Here is a 14476-nt window from a genome sequence, read left to right on the forward strand (position 1 = left end):
ACGAGAGACAGTACATGCCAAGGTCGAGGCCGTATATGCTGAAGTCTGGCTGCCTGGGGTCAAGCCCAGCTCTGTGATTTATTAAGTGCATCATCTGGAATTATTTCTCTTTTTGTGCATCAGTTTCTTCTTCAGTAAAATGGACATAATAATATTAGCGACTTCATGTGAACAATGTAAAGATTAAAAAATGATGCATAATGTAGTTTCAGAATTGCTGACCCAGCAAATCTAAGAGACAGTACTTGTTTACAGGTTTTAAATTTTTAATTGTCTTCAACCAAAGAGTACATCATCACTCTACTGTGTTAGAAAGTTGGGTTATTTCTCTGTCTTCCATAGATGATGTTGACTATGTGAAATAGTTGTTTCATTTGTTTCTGATTATAGTCCATTTTGGCATTTCCCCCCTCCCCCATCATGTAGCTTTTAAAAAATGTATTTGACAGGGGTCAGGCGGGGGTTACTTCCTGGTGGTCCAGTAGCTAGGATTCCAGGCTCTCATTGCCGAGGGCCTGGGTTCAATCCCTGGTCGGGGAACTAAGACCTCACAAGCCGGGCAGTGCATCCAAAAAAGAAAATTCAGTTAGAAAAATAATGTCTTTGGATGGGGACGTACTATATGAAACATTAATATAGTGTGAGAAGTCAGAGGCATTTGCAGTTCACCCGGTTGTGACAGATAGCTTGCCTAAGTCCTGATGCCGTTTGATGCATTAAATGAGAGCTCCTTTTTCCAGCCATACTTGCCAGCACTTGGTGTTGTCAGGTGTTCAGATTTTTCCCCAGTCTGGGGGATGGGAAGCATTTCTCACTGTGGGATTTGCGTTTGCAATTGACTTCACCCCTGTCTCCCTTTCTGGCCATTTAGGTTTCAGAGGGAGGGTTTGGGGCCCTCTGCCCAGGACAGGTGAGGACTTGGCTTGACCCTCCACAGGGTGGTGGGTTCACAGGGCGGCGGGTTCAGCCCCCCACACCCTGGAGAGCATGATATGGGGTTCCCATTGTTTAAGGGAGAGACTGAGACCTGGCGGGGATGAGGGCCCGGCTGGGGGGGGGGGGGGGCGGTCACATGGCGATGAGCAGGATCCAGCGCAGGACTCCTGGGCCCTTTCTTCAGCAGAGGGCGCCCGAGGCGGGGAGTGACTCAGTGGGCCGAGGCCTCCAGACGGAGTCCAGCTGGGCCTCAGGAGCTGCCCCTGGGGGAGGGAACTCCCGAGGCCCCCGCTGACCCCTGGGGCCTGCCTGAGATCCCAGACACTGGGCTTGTGCAGCAGAGAGGGGGCGGTCCAATGGGGCACATTTCCCGGCTGCCCCACCCCTCAGGGCACCCGAGCCAGGTTGGCTGGGGGAGGTGGGGCCCCGGGTCTGAGGGGTGTGGATCCGTGAGTTCCCCATCTCCCCTCTCTGCCTCGCTCTGGGCCTGAATCCCAGTCCTGCTCCCCCAGTTCCTCTGTGTCTCTGTTTCTCTTAGTTTTTCCCTCTCTCATCTGTCTCTCTCACCTGTCTTTCTCAGTATCTCCATCTTGCTCTCTCTCTCTTCACTTCCTTTCTCCCTCTCTGCCCCTCTCCCTTGACCGCTCCTCATCCCTCCGTCCTCCTCGCCTCCTTCCCCTTGTCCCTCCATCCCAGCCTCTGCAGCAGCCTTTCTGGAACCCCAGCTCCCAGGTCAAGGCCACATGGCACCCTCCCCCCAGTCCTCCTTTGGGGCCTCCTCCAACTGTCCTTCCCAACTGAGGGGCCATATGTTGGAGTCCCAAACCCCTGCTTTCCCAGTCCCCAGGGGCCAGGCCAGCTGGTCTGGCTCAGCCTCGGGCTCTTCCAGGAGGGAAGGGGGGAGCTGGTCTCCTGCCATCTCAGGGGGACCAGACAGGGCAAAAGGCACTGGAGGCTTTGCAGCTGCTGGGCTGAGTCCCCAGAGACTCCTTACCCACCCCACCCTGAGCCAGAAAACACTCTGGCCAAGGAAACACCCTCTTTAACCGAGAGGGATAGAGTGGGGAGGGAGGTGGGAGGGGGGTTTAGGATGGGGGGCACAGACATATGTATACCTGTGGCTAATTCATGTTGATGTCTGGCAAAAAAAATCACAATATTGTAAAGTAATTATCCTCCAATTAATTAATTGAAAAAAGAAAGAAAACACCCTCTTTGCCCCTTTTCAGTCTTTGTCCCCCATTTCTTCATCTAGCTCAGCATGGCCCAGAGTCGGGAGCCACACCATCCAGGGTTTGAACCCCCATTCTACTACTGTCTACTGTGTGACTGAGGGTGACTAACACCACCTTTCTGGACCTCATCATCCCGGATTGCAGAGAAGCAGAGTGGCCCAGGGCTACGAGGGTTTTGTGGTCACATGATCCTGGCTTCAAACTCTGGTCCTGGCAGTTTTTACTCTAGACCAGGCACTAATCTTCTCTGAGCCTCAGTTTCCCCATTTGGAGTATGGGAAGGCGGCAGGCAGGGCTTCCCTGATAGCTCTGTTGGTAAAGAATCCGCTTGCAATGCAGGAGATTTGGGTTCGATTCCTGGGTTGGAAAGATCCATTGGAGAAGGGATAGGCTACCCACTCCAGTATTCTTGGGCTTCCCTTGTGGCTTAGCTGGTAAAGAATCTGCCTGCAATGCGGGAAACCTGGGTTCGATCCCTGGGTTGAGAAGATCCCCTGGAGAAGGGAAAGACTACCCACTCCAGTATTCTGGCCTGGAGAATCCCATGGACTGTGTAGTCCATGTGGTCACAAAGAGTTAGATGTGACTGTCACTTTCACTTTCAAGGCAGCAGGCGGGTCTGAGTAGGAATCAGGCTGATATAGGGGATCTGGGTTTGCATGTCACCAGGTGGCAAAGCACCTGAGGTTCTTTTGGAAATAGGTGCCTCTGTGTTTTGTTGATTTGGTTTGGTTTTTGCCTTGAATTTGAATGTCTTTTTAAAAATGAGATATGATTCCATACCACAAAATATACTTTTTTAAAGTGTATAGTTCAGTGGTTTTTAGTGTATTTGCAAAGTCGAGCAACTCTCACCACTAATTCCTGCACAGTTTCATCACCCTGAAGAGAAACCCTGCGGGGCTTCCCAAGTGGCTCATTGGTATAAATCTGCCTGCCAGTGCAGGAGACGTAAAAGATGCGGGATGGATCCTTGGGTTGGGAAGATCCCCTGGAGGAGGAAATGGTGACCCACTCCAGTATTCTTGCTTGGGAAATCCCAGGGACAGAGGAGCCTGGTGAGCTACAGGCCATGGGGTCACAAAAGAGTTGGACATGACCAAGCGATTGAGCACGCAAAGAGAAACCCCATACTTAGTCACTCTCTGTACTAGTCTGCTTTCTGTCTCTACAGATTTGCCCATTTTAGACATTTCATATAAATGGAATCATACAATATATGGCTCTCTTTGTTTCCTGGCTTCTTTCACTTAAAGTTTTCAAGAGTCATCCATGTCGTCCCTTTGGTTTTAACATTTCAAGCTGGTTTAATTTTTTTTTAAATGTTAACCTTTAATACCAAGAGAAGCAGAAGAACATGGCAACCAATCCAACAAGCAAAAGCAACACATGTTTATGGAGATTTACTCTGTGCCAGGCATGGAGCCAGGAGCTGGGCTCCAGTTGTGAGCAATATGAACATCCCCATCTTCCCTGACCTCATGGGCTGTTGTGAGGATTAACTTAATTCATTCTTGTCAAGTGCTGAGAGCAAACATGGGTGTGTTACCCATTATTGCTGTTATGGTAAGAAGTTCAGACAGAAGAGTATGATGTGAAAAGTAAAAAACCTTTCTCCTCCACATGCAAGTCCCACTCCCCAGGGGTGTAAGTGCTCTCAACTGTTTCTTCTCTATTCTTCTAGAAATATTCTATGCATACTCCCACATGTACACATGACATACAGACCACAGTGAAGCTTGCCTTTTCCCTTGGCCGAACACCCTAGGCATCCCTCCTTGTAGGACATACCCTGTCCTTTTAAACTGTTGCGTGATATTCCAGGGGATAGTTTGACAGTGTCATTGACCAGTCTTCTGTTGCGAAACCTTTAAGGCCGTTTTTGAACTTCTGCTAGTATAAATAATGTCACAACAGACATCCCTGTCTGTGTGTATTTAAGCCTGTGTACAAATATTTGAGAAATAATCCTCAGGACTTCCCTGGTGGTCCAGTGGCTAAGACTCCATGCTCCCAATGCAGGGTGCCTGGGTTGAGTCCCTGCTAAGGGAGCTAGATCCTGCATGCCACAACTAAAGATCCTACATGCCGAAAAGTAAAGCTCTGTCATGCTGCAAGTAAGACACGGCACAGCCAGACAAAGGTATTTATGTTTACCACTGAACCACCTGGGCAGCCCCCCTTCAGTGTTTAGGAAAATGCAAATAAAATAACTACAAAACAGTATCTCTCACTTCTCAGATTAGTGGAGATAAAAGGTTTGCAAATGCCTAATGATGGTGGCCATGTGAGGAGATGGATGGTTTTATATATACATATTTATATTATATATGTATATAATATATAGAGAATATGTATCCTTTTCTTATATATGTATATGTATGTGTATATTATAAGAAATATATATTAGAAAAGAATTATCAAAGTAAAATTTTGGTACCAGAAGATTTATGCATTAAACTTTCCCCCTCATTTCTTTGTTTCTTTCCCTTTTTTTGGCCATGCAGCTTACGAAATCTTAGTTCCCCAACCTGTGCCCTCTATAGTGAAAATGAAGAGTCCTAACCATTGGACCTCCAGAGAATTCTCTAAACTTTTTGACAAATATTACCAAATATCCTCCTGAAAAGGCAGTGGACACACTTGCAGAATGACAGCCATCCATCTCCCCACATGGCCACCTTCATCAGCTGTTAGCAAGTCTTTTACCTCTGCTAACCTGAGAAGTGAAAGATAATTGGTTTGTGCTATGTTAATTTGCATTTTCCTAAACATTGAAGAGGGGACTTCCTAGGTGGCCCAGTGGTAAAGGATCCTCCTGCCAGTGCAGGAGACACAAGTTCAATTCCTGGGTTGGGAAGATCCTCTGGAGAAGGAAATGGCAACCCACTCCAGTATTCTTGCCTGGAAAATTCCATGGACAGAGGAGCCTGGTGGGCTACAGTCCTTGGGGTGGCAAAGAGTCAGACACGACTGAGCAACTAAACGACAAGATGACGCTGAAGGAGACCGAATACCTTTTCTCGTGTTTAATGACCAGGTACTTCTGTATCCTTTGCCCATGTTTGCAAGAAAGGTTACATATTAAATAGGTGTTTGAAATACTTTGCATTTTTCTAGAAGTAGAAACATGGCCGTCCCTGGAATAATTCCATCTCAGGCTACATGGCCACTTGCTGCAGAGGGATGAAGGGGTTTTCATTTCATGGGGAACTGGAACTTATAACCTTAAAATTTCAGACTATATTCAAAAGTTTCCTCAATTCTAATGTATTTTTATTTTCTACATATCACTACAATGATTTTGTTAATAAAAAAGTTTTGGGGAATGACTATTTCATTTTTCTTTGATTTCTGCCACTTGTGTGTCTTTAAAAAATGTCCATTGGATATGACTTTGATTTGTCATAAGGTTTGATTTTTTACCCATTTTTCTGACTCCTACAGATTGTGAACTGTATCAGCTGGGACTCCTTAAGGTGCGGTTCCTAGGACTTAGGCTAAAAGGAGCTGAAAGTTGTTGGCTCATATAGCTGGAAGAACCAGGGGTAGGGGCCTGGGGTAGGAGCTTGGGGCATGGCTGGATCAGTCCCACAAATTCTGTCCTTTGGAGTTTCTCTTTGTTTCTGCATCCTGCTTTCCTCTGTGTTGGTCTCATCATTGGGGAACCTGTTCTCTCTTGGTGGCAAAATTGTCCCTATTATCTCAGGCCTGTGTTCTTCCAGCTTTAGAAACAGGTTGAGGAGGAGACCACCTCTTTTCAGCTCACAGGCTTTTCCAGAAAAAGTATGAAGAGTTTTCATTGAAAAAAAAAAAGAGTTTTCATTGGCTGATCTTAGGTCACATGGCATCTCCTACCCAATCCTTGTGGCCAGGGTGATTCAGTGTTCTTATTGGCCAAGCCTGAGTCACATGGCCTTTCTTGGACTGATGGCTTTCATCATCCCCTCAGGAAGCTGAAAGAGTTTTCATCCACCCAGCTTAGGTAATAAGGCCGTCCTTGATCAGTCCTCGTGGCCACAGTGGTTTCAGTATTTTGATTGGCCAGGTTGTGGCCCCCTTAGGCCCTCTAGGTTTTAGTAGAAGGCTGGTCAAGAAGCTCTCTGGTGGCTCAGCGGTAAAGAATCTGCCTACCAATGCCAGAGACATAAGAGATGCAGGTTTGATCCCTGGATAGGGAAGATCCCCTGGAGAAGGAAATGGCAACCCATTCCAGTATTCTTGCCTGGAAAATTCCATGGACAGAGAAGCCTGGAGGGCTACAGTCCTCGGGGTCACAAAAAGTTGGACTGGACTTAGCTACTACACAACAACAAGAAGTTGAGGATCTGAGAGTGGGATTTGAGATGCTAGGAAAGAAAGGACCAGTCTGGGGCAGGCAAAAGCAACAACTCCGCACTACAGAACCTTGCAACAAAAGTCTTGACTTTGTTCTTAATATTCCAGCTTTGGGTTGCAGTCTTTTGCTTTAATCTGTTACCACTTAATTTCATTCCTGTTATTTTGTTTTCTATATTTCCCCCATCTGTTTAGAATCACACAAGTAATACATAAATATATTCTTTTGTTAAAAGCTACTGCTATCTTAGAAATATTCAGTAAAACATAAAGTCTCCCTTCAACATGCCTCCTGATCCCACAATCCAGAGAGAACCTCAATTATTATTTGGTATGCATCCTTCTAGACCTCTCTTTATGTGTTAATAGAGGTACCTATATGGATTACTAATGGTTTTATTTTTTTCATGCTTCAATTCTTTTTTAATTAATTAATTTATTGGCTGCACTGGATCTTCATTACTATGAGCGGGGGGGCTATTCTCTAGTTGTGGTGCATGGGCTTCTCATTCTGTTGTTGCAGAGCATGGGTTCTAAGGGGCTCCGGCTTCAGTAGTTGCAGCACATGGCTCAGCAGTTATGACGCATGGGCTTAATTGCCCCCAGCATGTGGAATCAAACCATGTCCCCTGCATTGGCAGGCAGATTCTTAACCACTGGACCACCAGGGAAGTCCTAATTGAGATTCTTGAATAAATAAATATAATGATTCAGACATCAAAAACTGTATAAAAAATCTTATGTGAAAAGTCTCGCCTTCATCCCTGTCCCCATTCACTAAATTCTCATGCCCCCAGTAGGTAACATCTGTGATTAATTTCTTCTTTATTCCAGGGAAGTTTTATACATTTGCAATTCACCACAACTATCTATTCATAGTATTCATATAGTATTCATAAGTACAAATATCTATTCATAAGTATGTTCTAATTTTTTTTCCTCTTAACAGTAAGTCTTGGGTATTATTCCATATTGATGAGGATTTGTTTAATCATTTCACTCTTGATGGACATGGAGGTTAGTTTTTCCATTTTTTCCCATTATAAGCTCTGCTATGATGAGATCTTTGTTTTATTTATTTATTTGGCAGTGTTCAGTCTTAGTTGTGGCACATGGCATCTTTGTTACACCATGTGGGATCTTTTCTTGCGGCTCAAGGGCTCTCTAGTAGTGGCATGAGGGTTTAGTTGCACGTGGGATCTTAGTTCCCCGATCAGGGATTGAACCATGTCTGCTGCCTTGCAAGGTAGATTCTTAACCACTGGACCACCAGGGAAGTCCCCATGATGAGATCTCTGGACAAACATCTCTGCTATGATGAAAATCCTTGTACGAACATCTTTGTGCATACATGCCACTGTTTCTTTAAATACGTTCCTGGAAGTGCAAGTGCTGGGTCAAAGCATTTTGACACATACTGCATTTTGATAGTACCTGCCAAACTGCCTTCCAAAAAGGCTGTTACTAATTTACACCACCACTGACAGAGGCTGAGTGTGCTCATCTCCCTGTATCTTTGCCAACACTAGATGTTATCCATCTTTCACAATTTTGCCAGTGTGATGAATAGAAAAGAATACCTTGTTTTAATCTGTATTATCCCAATGATTAGTTAGATTGGGCATCATTTCCTGTGCTCATTTTTTCTTCTTTGTGTTGCCTGTTCACATCTGTTGCCCATTTCTCTTTTGGGCAATCTCTCTTTGCTGATGTCATTCATTTGTGCATTGGGCAAACCACAGTAGAAGGCCTATTACTTGCCAGACATGGTTCTAGGCACAGGGGAATACATAGGTGAAGAGAGACACAGCCTCTGCCCTCATGAAGCTTATAGTCTAGAAGCAGACCAAAAACAAAAGTCTCATGAGTAAAGACAGTTATCCGATGGTGTTTAAGTGCTGACGAGACAAAGGGAGCTGGATAAAAGGGAATTCTTTTACTGTTAAAGAAACTAGTTCCTTGCTCTAACACATTTTAAATGTTTTTCCAGTTTGTCATTTGCCTTCAAATCTAGAAACTTTGGTTGACACAAAACTATTCTTTGTGGCCAAGTTTATAAATCTTTCCCTTTACGGTTTATATGCTTGGAAACATTTTCTCCATCCCAAGACTGTAAAAACATTTGCCCAGATTTTCTTGGTATGCCTTATGGATTTACTTATTCTCCTTAAGTCTTTAATCCATCTGGAATTGTTTTCAGCATAAAGAGTGAGGAAGGGATCCAGTGAAATTGGTCAGCAACTTGGCCCATGACCATTCATTGAATAATCCATCTCCTTGGAGATTGGAAATGGCATCTATAAACTATATGAATTCTCCTGTGTATTTGGGTCTGCTTTTCTGTCCCTGTGGGCCATCAACCATTTAAGTCACTATATCTGTATTTATTTAAAATTATTTAAATTATTTATTTATTTGGCTTCTCCAGGTCTTAGTTGTACATGTGGGATCTTTATTTGTGGCATGCCAACTCTTGAGTTGCGGCATGTGGGATTTAGTTCCCTGACCAGGGATTGAATCCCGGCCCCCTGCATTGGGCGCTTGGTCTTAGCCACTGGACCACCAGGAAAGTCCCTGTATATATTTTTGATATTTGAAAAGATTGACTCTTTGGATAAATTACCTAACTTTTCTGGGCGTCAGTTTGCTCCTCTATAAAACAGGGATACCACCAACCTTGAAGGGTTTTTGGGAGAACTGATGGGCTGCTTTAGTCCAGGGACTCAAGCAAGCCTCATTGAAAAGGTAATAAGTAGTTGAACTGAAATCTGATTGACGGGGAAGAGCATGTCTGGCAGAGGAAATAGCAACAGCAGAGGCCCTGAGGCGGAAACTAGCTTAGTGGGTTGCAGGGATCAGAAAGGAGGACAGCGCTTCTGGAAGGAATTGAGCAAGGGGAAAGTGGAATAGTGGGCCTCGACCAGGGGGTTGGCTGTCATCATAAAGGTACTGGGGAGCCACAGCGGGATCGGGAGGGAGGCCGGGGCCTGCTGACCCTGCTCTTCTTCCTTCAGTCGATGGAGTCGCAGGTGGAGGAGTGGTACCGCGAGGTGGGGGAGTTGCAGGCGCAGACGGCAGCGCTGCCCCTGGAGCCGGCGAGCAAGGAGCTGGTGGGCGAGCGGCAGAACGCGGTGGGCGAGCGCCTGGTGCGCCTGCTCGAGCCGCTGCAGGAGCGCCGCCGCCTGCTGCTCGCCTCCAAGGAGCTGCACCAGGTGGCGCACGACCTCGAGGACGAGCTGGTGAGGATCCGCGCGGGGATCTGGGGCGGGGCCCGGATGAGAGGAGGGGCAAGCGGAGGTGGGGCGGGGCCAGCGGGCAAAGGGGGTGGAGACTGGGTGGGGGCGGGGCCGTGGCTCTGAGAAGGGTTCAAAGGTGGAGATGGCGGAGGGACCTATCCACTAATACGCTGATAGACTCAGTCATTAGACCCTTAAGTTTTTCATTACTCGCTCGCTTATCCACTCATTCATTCATTCACTCTCACATTTCATTAACACTTGACTCGTTGATTTATTCATAAAGTCATTGATTTATTCATCCCCTCATCCTTTATTCCTTCCATCATGCATTTATTTTTCATTTATCACTCATCCATTCAGTTCCTCATTCAGTCATTCACTAATTTGCTCATTCACTTGATCGTTCTGGGCCCGGCCCTTTCTTACATGACGCTAGGGTCACAGGAGTTACCACAGCAAATTCCGTTTCTCCAAAGGGGAAAACAGACTTATCCTAAGTCAAGATGGTTAGGAATGTGATGGGGGAAGCTAGGGGACTGTGGGAGCCCAGAGGAGGCAACTGGCCAAGTTTTGAAGTCAGAGAGACTTCCCTGGAGGAGGGAATCCCTAAGCTGAGACGTCAAACAAGAGCTGAGCCTGCTGACGGGGTGGGAGGGGAATTCCAGGAAGCACGACCTGCCTATGCAGAGACCAGAGGTAAGCAGGAACCTGACTCAAGTGCAGAGAGCCAGTTAGAGCGTGTCTAGGGAGGAGGTGGAAGACAGGAGCAGGCATTTAGTTGAGGGAGGCCCTTGGTTGCTTTGGAGGCTTGGATTCTTGCAGTTTAGTTGAGATGGAGGGGTCCTTGCCCTGCTCACTGTGTCCTTCCCTTGACCTGTTCCCTGATTCCTTTCCAGGCATGGGTCCAGGAGAGACTGCCACTGGCCATGCAGACAGAGCGAGGCAGTGGTTTGCAGGCCGTCCAGCAGTACATCAAAAAGAACCAGGTGAGCAGAGCCAGGGCAAGGGAGTGGGTCTGGACACATTTGGATACAAATGACAGAAAATGCTCAAGGTGGTTAAAGCAGAAGAGGAGAATGTATAGGCTCTTGTAACTGAGGAGACCGTGAACAGCAGATACAGAGGTGTCCAGGTGCTTCCAAGAGGTCATGAATCTCTCATTTCCATTTTTTTTTTCCTTCCTATTAGCTTTGTTCTCAGGCCAGCTCTTTTCTTCTGCTGGTAAAAGAACTCGCAACAGATTCAAGTTTATATCCCACCAGGAAAACTAAAGAGACTCGCTCTCAGTAATTTCAGTAGTAGTCCCAGGAATAACTCTTTTTGGCTCAACTTGAGTCGCATGTCCACTCTGAACTAATCATGATGGCCAGGGATTTAGACTGCTCTGAATGGGCTGGTCTGGGCTGAGGGCTCAGCCTTGGAAGCTGCGGTGAGATCAGCCTTAATTATCTGGGCTGAGATGGAGGCAAGGCGGTTCCCCAAAAGAAAATCAGGGTCCTGTGACTGAAAGTAAGGAAAATGGCTATTGGGCCATGAAAAAAGAAAACAACAGACAAACAAGAACTCCAGGGACTCCCCTGGTGGTCTGATGGTTAAAACTCCACACTTGCACTACAGGGGTCATGGGTTTGATCCCTGGTTAGGGAACTAAGATACTGCATGCAGTGCAGCTGGAAAATAATAATATAATAGTAATAATAATAATACATTGATTAAAGATTTACTGTGTATCAAATACTGTCCTGGGGGTTATGTCAGATATTTAATCTCTGCAATAACCCTATGATGTAGATATTGTCATTACCTCCTTTTATAAAAATATATGTATAGTTTGGGAGAATAGGGCACTGAAGAATGGTAGGGAGGTGGGCACACAAATTATTTTGGAAAGATTCGTGATCGTGCTCTACTAGGGGAAGTTCTTTAAAAGGCTGGCGGTTTTCTTCGATTTTGTTTTTCTATCTTGATGAAAATACTGCTGGTGGTGGACCATGCTAGGAACAAACAAACCGGCCCATCATTTTCACAGTTGAGGAAATCAGTCAAGCGCATTTAATATTTAAAATTGGAGATGCTGGAGCTGTGTGTGTGAGAGATTGCTAGATACACAGGGGCTGTGAAACAAATAATAGCGGCTAATGTTGATTGAGCACCTACTGCACGCCAGGCACAGTTGTCAGTGCTCCACGGTACAGCAACCCCACAAGGTAAATATTCGGGGGCCACCACTAGCCATGTGCCTTTGGCAAGTTCTTCCACCTCCCGTTGCCTCAGTTTCCCCATCTGTAACATGAGAATGATGCTTGGCTCCTGGAGTTGGAGTGAGGACTAAATGAGTGACTACAGGGATTTCCTTGGCGGTCCAGTGGTTAGGACACTGCCCTTCCACTGCAGGGGGCACGGGTTCCATCCCTAGTTGGGGAACTAAGGTCCCACATGCCACACAGTGTGGCAAAAAGAAAAAGAAAGTGACTACATTATGCAAAGCCCTGACTTAGCAAAGTGCCTGGCAGGCACTGGGTGTTGACTGTTGTTATTTTGTTATTATTTAATATCTCCATTTACCAGTTGGGGAAACAGAGGCAAAGGAGAGGTTAGCTAAAGAACTCAGCAAGTACAGAGCTGGTTGAGAGAACCTTCTGGGGGTGATGGAAGTATTCTGTATCCCGATCTGGGTACACAGGCGTAATAATGTGTAAAACGTGTCCAGCTGTATTCCTAAGATGTGTGCACTGTTGGGGTAAATTATACCCCAACCTGTGTTTAGGCCTTTGTTGGGATCATTAGGCGGGTATCATGGATCACCAAGGATCTTGTTTGAAAGCAGAGTCTCTGGATCCAGCTTCTTGTGTTCAAATCCTGTCAGCCCTTACCAGCTGCTTGTTCTCCCAACGTACTTCACCTCTGCTGCCTATTTTCCCACCTGCAACAAGGGGAGGATGAGTGAGGAGGAATCGCGAAATGTGGTATCCGGCCCGTGGCCAGCGATCTGGGGCTGTTTGTCACTCTCTCCTGGTTGGTGCCAGCCGTGCAGGCACCGGGCCTCTGAACCCCCTCTCCTCTCCCACCCGCAGGGCCTGCGGCGGGAGATCCAGGCGCACGGGCCACGCCTGGAGGAGGTGCTGGAGCGCGCGGGCGCCCTGGCGTCGCTGCGCAGCCCCGAGGCTGAGGCCGTGCGCCGCGGCCAGGAGCAGCTGCAGGGCGCCTGGGCCGGGCTGCGGGAGGCGGCCGAGCGGCGGCAGCAGGTGCTCGACGCCGCCTTCCAGGTGGAACAGTACTACTTCGACGTGGCCGAGGTGGAGGCGTGGCTGGGGGAGCAGGAGCTGCTCATGATGAGTGAGGACAAGGGCAAGGTGCGCCCGGGCTGGCGGTGCGGGGGGTCGGGGGTGGGGGGCGGTGCGCTGGAGCCCGGGGTCGGCCGCTGCCGCTCATCGCGGGCGCCGTGTGTCCCCAGGACGAACAGAGCACCCTGCAGCTGCTCAAGAAGCACCTGCAGCTGGAGCAGGGCGTGGAGAACTACGAGGAAAGCATCGCGCAGCTGTCGCGCCAGTGCCGGGCGCTGCTGGAGATGGGGCACCCGGACAGGTGGGCGGGGCCAGTTCTTAGGGAATGGTCCGGCAGGATCTGGAGCTTCGCGGTTGGAAATTGGGGCAGGGTCAGGACTGGACGTTGGGGTGGGAGGGGTGGGTCCCTTTTGGCCCCGTGCTGGTGCTTTAGGACTTTGGCAAGTGGTTGGGGTCCCCTCATGGAGGAGCGCTGTGAAAGGACGTTTGAAGGTATGGGGCCAGGAGCACTAAGATTTGAGTGCGTAAGGGGAGTTGTCTAGAACTGAGGGGAGAAGTAAGAGCTCAGGGCAGGAAGGGTTCTGTTCCTATCCAGTGTCTGGGAGGATAGAAGAGCCTGGAGCACAGTGAGTGGGTGTGGCCTGAGACCTCCTGGACTGCGGGTCATGTGGCCTCTCTGAGGTTAAGTGTAGGGGCCACATCTAGGAGCCTTGGCCCAGGGGTGAAGTCTGAGACAGAGGCGCAAGGCTCAACCTCTGTCCTCCTGAGCCTGGAGATCCTGACTGGAGGTGAGGTGGGTTGGCTGGGGAACCAAGTAAGGGGTCTGGAGGCCCCCCCGAAGTCGCTAGAAGGGCCAGGTGTGTGACCGCAGCCTGGAAGGCTGGGCACACGCGAGGGGATGAGAGGGAGTGATGAGCTTATCAAGCTTAGGGAAGCAGAATTTTCCTTGAGCCCTGAGATGCAAGTGCTGAGTTGGCTGCATTCAAGACTTGCAGAAAAGAGAGTCGTGCATGAAGGAGTTTGGGGGGGGACTCAGTTCTGCCTCAAGGTTCAGAGGAAACACAGCCCTGCCCTGAGGGGAGGGGGTGGCAGGGGCTCAGAGCTCGGTCCTGGAAGTCTCTGCCCTTCCCTGTCCCCTCCCTGTCGCCTTCAGCGAGCAGATCAGCCGGCGGCAGTCTCAGGTGGACCGCCTGTATGTGGCACTCAAGGAGCTGGGCGAGGAGCGCCGGGTGGGCCTGGAGCAGCAGTACTGGCTGTACCAGCTGAGCCGCCAGGTGGATGAGCTCGAGCACTGGATCGCCGAGAAGGAGGTGGTGGCCGGCTCCCCTGAGCTCGGCCAGGACTTTGAGCATGTCACGGTGAGCAGCATTAGGAATAAACAGCGATCCAGGGTCCACTGTGTCTGCTACTAAGGTTCTCGGGGTCTCAGTTTCCCCATCCATAA

At 48.3% G+C, this 14476-nt stretch overlaps 1 protein-coding gene across 3 annotated transcripts in view; it reads left to right on the forward strand.

Annotated features, from left to right (window-relative positions):
- SPTBN4 (spectrin beta, non-erythrocytic 4) overlaps positions 1 to 14476 on the forward strand; it is a 78625-nt gene that overhangs the window by 49783 nt on the left and 14366 nt on the right. For all 3 annotated transcript variants that reach the window (XR_006340562.1, XM_043899189.1, XM_043899190.1), the window contains 5 exons: positions 9524 to 9748; positions 10645 to 10734; positions 12823 to 13101; positions 13203 to 13333; positions 14186 to 14390. Coding sequence is in view for 2 of the 3 variants with exons in the window: in XM_043899189.1 (XP_043755124.1) it covers positions 9524 to 9748; positions 10645 to 10734; positions 12823 to 13101; positions 13203 to 13333; positions 14186 to 14390 (930 nt within the window). In the remaining variant the exon portion in view is untranslated. The remainder of the gene's footprint in view (positions 1 to 9523; positions 9749 to 10644; positions 10735 to 12822; positions 13102 to 13202; positions 13334 to 14185; positions 14391 to 14476) is intronic.

This window comes from Cervus elaphus, chromosome 4, assembly GCF_910594005.1.
Source record: "Cervus elaphus chromosome 4, mCerEla1.1, whole genome shotgun sequence".
Lineage (NCBI taxonomy): Eukaryota > Metazoa > Chordata > Mammalia > Artiodactyla > Cervidae > Cervus > Cervus elaphus.